The following is a 3,096-nucleotide window of genomic DNA, read 5'->3' on the forward strand; positions in this document are numbered from 1 at the left end:
GGTTAGTGTGGTGGGTGGGTGGGTGTTATGTGTGGGTGAGTATAACGGGCAGGTGCTATGGGAGGGTGGGAGGGGTAGATGCATGGTTGTTATGGTGTTTACTTTCAAATATCTGATACTTTTATCCAATCAGAGAAATGGGTAATTACCTAACGGAGGTCATGCAATCGATCGCGTGTGTGTGTTCGTGTGTGTGTGTAGCCACTAGTGTTCGCGTGATCGATTCAGCAGCAGCTCGCCTTCGTGTGTGTGTGTAGCCACTAGTGTCTGCGCGATCGATTCAGCAGCAGCTCACCTTAGGGCGTTCAGTCAGCAGCAGCCAGCAGCGAGCCAGCTGTTATACACATACATGTTACACGCTCGCGGAGGTATGCACTTTCCGTGAGTGCCCTCTGTCTAGTTCTGATATTTATACTTGAGTAATAAAAGAAACGATGTAGTTTTTACAGATTTTTGTAGATTTGTATACGAATTTCTCTACAGTTTCAACCTGCGGCGATGCAACACGTGTAACAAAATAACGATATAATATCAGAATTGATTTCAACCAGCCTGAGGTCATGTTGTTATCGGTGGCGCGATGATTGGATATTTCCTCTCTATGGTCTATTTGCAGTGAGAGATGCGAAGTGTGACTATCCGGCAGCATGCAATGCCATGGAGACATTACTCATTCACAAAAACCTCGTCAAGAACGAGTTTTTCGACCATCTCACCGACATGATGCGGGCAGAGAATGTGAGTCGTTCTTTGATGCCAGGTGGCGCTACATAACAGTTCATTATGTTAATAATCTGATTCTACGTTATAGCTTCCCTTTGAAGTTACTAATTTGTTTTCGCGTAGCCTTTGATTCTGCCTTTGATTGAAGTGCCTGGAAATGTTTCATATAAATGTCTCATTTAAATTTCTAGCAGTTTTTAAAAATTGCGTTGCTGAAATGTCACCTGTTTCCGATTAAATTGAGTCCTTATTAGCAAATGCTGCTTTACCACGCCACGCGGAGTTTTGACGTTTTCGCCGTAATGCCTGAATGTTCCAGTGACTGACTATCGGTGATATTGTAAAATACCAAAATGTGCGGAAAGCCCAACTTTCCAAGAAGTCATGTGACACAGTTTCTCTGATCATGCCAGGTCGCGTGATTTTTTTCCCTAGAATAATCAAGAACATAGGGCTCTAGTGAGCGCTGCCATTGGTTGAGCTTGTTTCGTCGCTCAATGACGTCACAGTGTCGTCATATTCATAGCACATCTATAATCCAAAATTCCAATAGGCCTGAATAGCCGAACGCGTACAGCACAGAAGTCACGGCTGAAATGTCGTTGGATCGAATCCCATCCGTTTTTTAATTATTTTCCTGTTTTCTGTATTTTTCTATCTTTATCCATTTAACAATTTTTTCCCAATTAACGCAAATATTTACATGATTTATTTACAACAATTTAATAACAACAATTAATTTTTACAACAATTAAAAAAAAATTTTTTTTTATTTAAAACAAAATAGGGTTAGGGTTAGGGTTAGGGTCACAATGCACCATAAAACAGGAGTTTGAGGCACGTGATTTGTATCAACCAATGGCAGCGCTCACTAGAGCCCTATGTTCTTGATTATCCTAGGGAAAAAAATCACGCTGCCAGGTCTTGATAGCACTGCGAGGCACTCACCGCAGTAATAATGGAACGACCGTGTGTGTGCCATCATTATTTGCCTTTTTCCTGGTGTTTCCGACATTATTTGCCACTTGAATGGAATACGATTTTCTATCGCTTCTACCTCCTCTGTTGATGCACTTAGTGTGCGTGACTTGAGAAGCTGAGTTGGGTTTAAGTGGCTTGTAAATGTAAATGTAGGAGTAGACGTAATAGTGATTCCAACGCGCACGTCCTCGCAGGCCGACTGGCTATACTTGCTTGGTTGTGTATACATGTACATATACATATACTAGTACACATGTGATGTGCAGGCCCCTAGATAATAAGCCATTGTCGCTCTGACCTTTTCCGAGGACACTTGTGGTGGGGGACGTTCTTGGTTTTTATTAGCTTCATTAGGTCTGTACTAAATCCTAAATAGGCATTCAAGGAATCGTCTAGTGGCTGCTTCAGATGATAAGAGAAAATCCGTAGACGGCCGTTTTTACTTTTTGCAAACCATTATTTAAATTGCTTTCGTTTCTTTCAAAAATTGCCGCTAGACTATGTGTCAGGCGCTTCCTGACTGCCTTCCCTTGATAGAGGTTAGCCGCGCAGCTGATGCAGAATGATGATAAACTAATCAATTGCACACACCTGCACGCAAGGACAACTATGGACGCGCTAGATACTTTAGTTACTGAAGTCAGTTCGTGATCCTGCTGCGTGTACGACAGACAGGGTAGAATGACGTGTGATCGATCTGTTTTCTTGACTATTTCGTGCTCTGCACAGTCGCAATGAAAACACCCAAGGAGCCCTAGTTTGCGTTGAAACGTTTGTGGCATTAACCTTCAAAATTCTATAAACCAATTACATTGTATATAACTATATATGTGTATGCGTGCGTGCGTGCGTGCGTGCGTGCGTGCGTGCGTGCGTGCGTGCGTGCGTGCGATGTGTGTGTGTGTGTAACTTTTAATGAAACTTCCATTCCCTTCCAAAAAGTTTGTGTTGAATAACACCAGAAAGTTTGTACAATGTTCTATGGACTAGGTGTATCACTATGTACCCCGTATATAAAGCTAAAACCAAATTGCTAGTGCTATATAGAACTTGCTTCCATAATGTCAAGAGCTAATAATACCTAGAGTGTACAACGGAAAAACGGGAAAATAGTGCTATTTCACGACAACATTATTCAACTTTGCCTGCGAGTCTAGAATAATTTTATGGTATTGCATTAAGTAGAATTCTTTGCTCTCTAAAACCAGATGAGACGGGATACTAGAGAAGCGTTGCCGAAAGAAGGTGTTAATCCGAAGCGCTATAAGCGCAGATCTTGCGCGCAGTTCCGCGGCAAGGCGCACGCGACCGCGGGAACGTCGTGCACGACTATGCACTGCTGGCAGCTATGGACCCGGGCGCCAAATGCATAGGCCGGCGCACGGATCCATA

At 42.9% G+C, this 3,096-nt stretch overlaps 1 protein-coding gene across 1 annotated transcript in view; it reads left to right on the forward strand.

Annotated features, from left to right (window-relative positions):
• The window catches only part of LOC106814311 (delta-1-pyrroline-5-carboxylate synthase-like), a 91,753-nt gene that overhangs the window by 16,063 nt on the left and 72,594 nt on the right, over positions 1 to 3,096 (forward strand). The window contains exons 12-14 of the mRNA XM_014818613.1: positions 134 to 141; positions 484 to 509; positions 617 to 738. Of these exons, the coding sequence (XP_014674099.1) occupies positions 134 to 141; positions 484 to 509; positions 617 to 738 (156 nt within the window). The remainder of the gene's footprint in view (positions 1 to 133; positions 142 to 483; positions 510 to 616; positions 739 to 3,096) is intronic.

This window comes from Priapulus caudatus, unplaced genomic scaffold, assembly GCF_000485595.1.
Source record: "Priapulus caudatus unplaced genomic scaffold, Priapulus_caudatus-5.0.1 Scaffold903, whole genome shotgun sequence".
In the NCBI taxonomy this organism is placed as follows: Eukaryota; Metazoa; Priapulida; class Priapulimorpha; order Priapulimorphida; family Priapulidae; genus Priapulus; species Priapulus caudatus.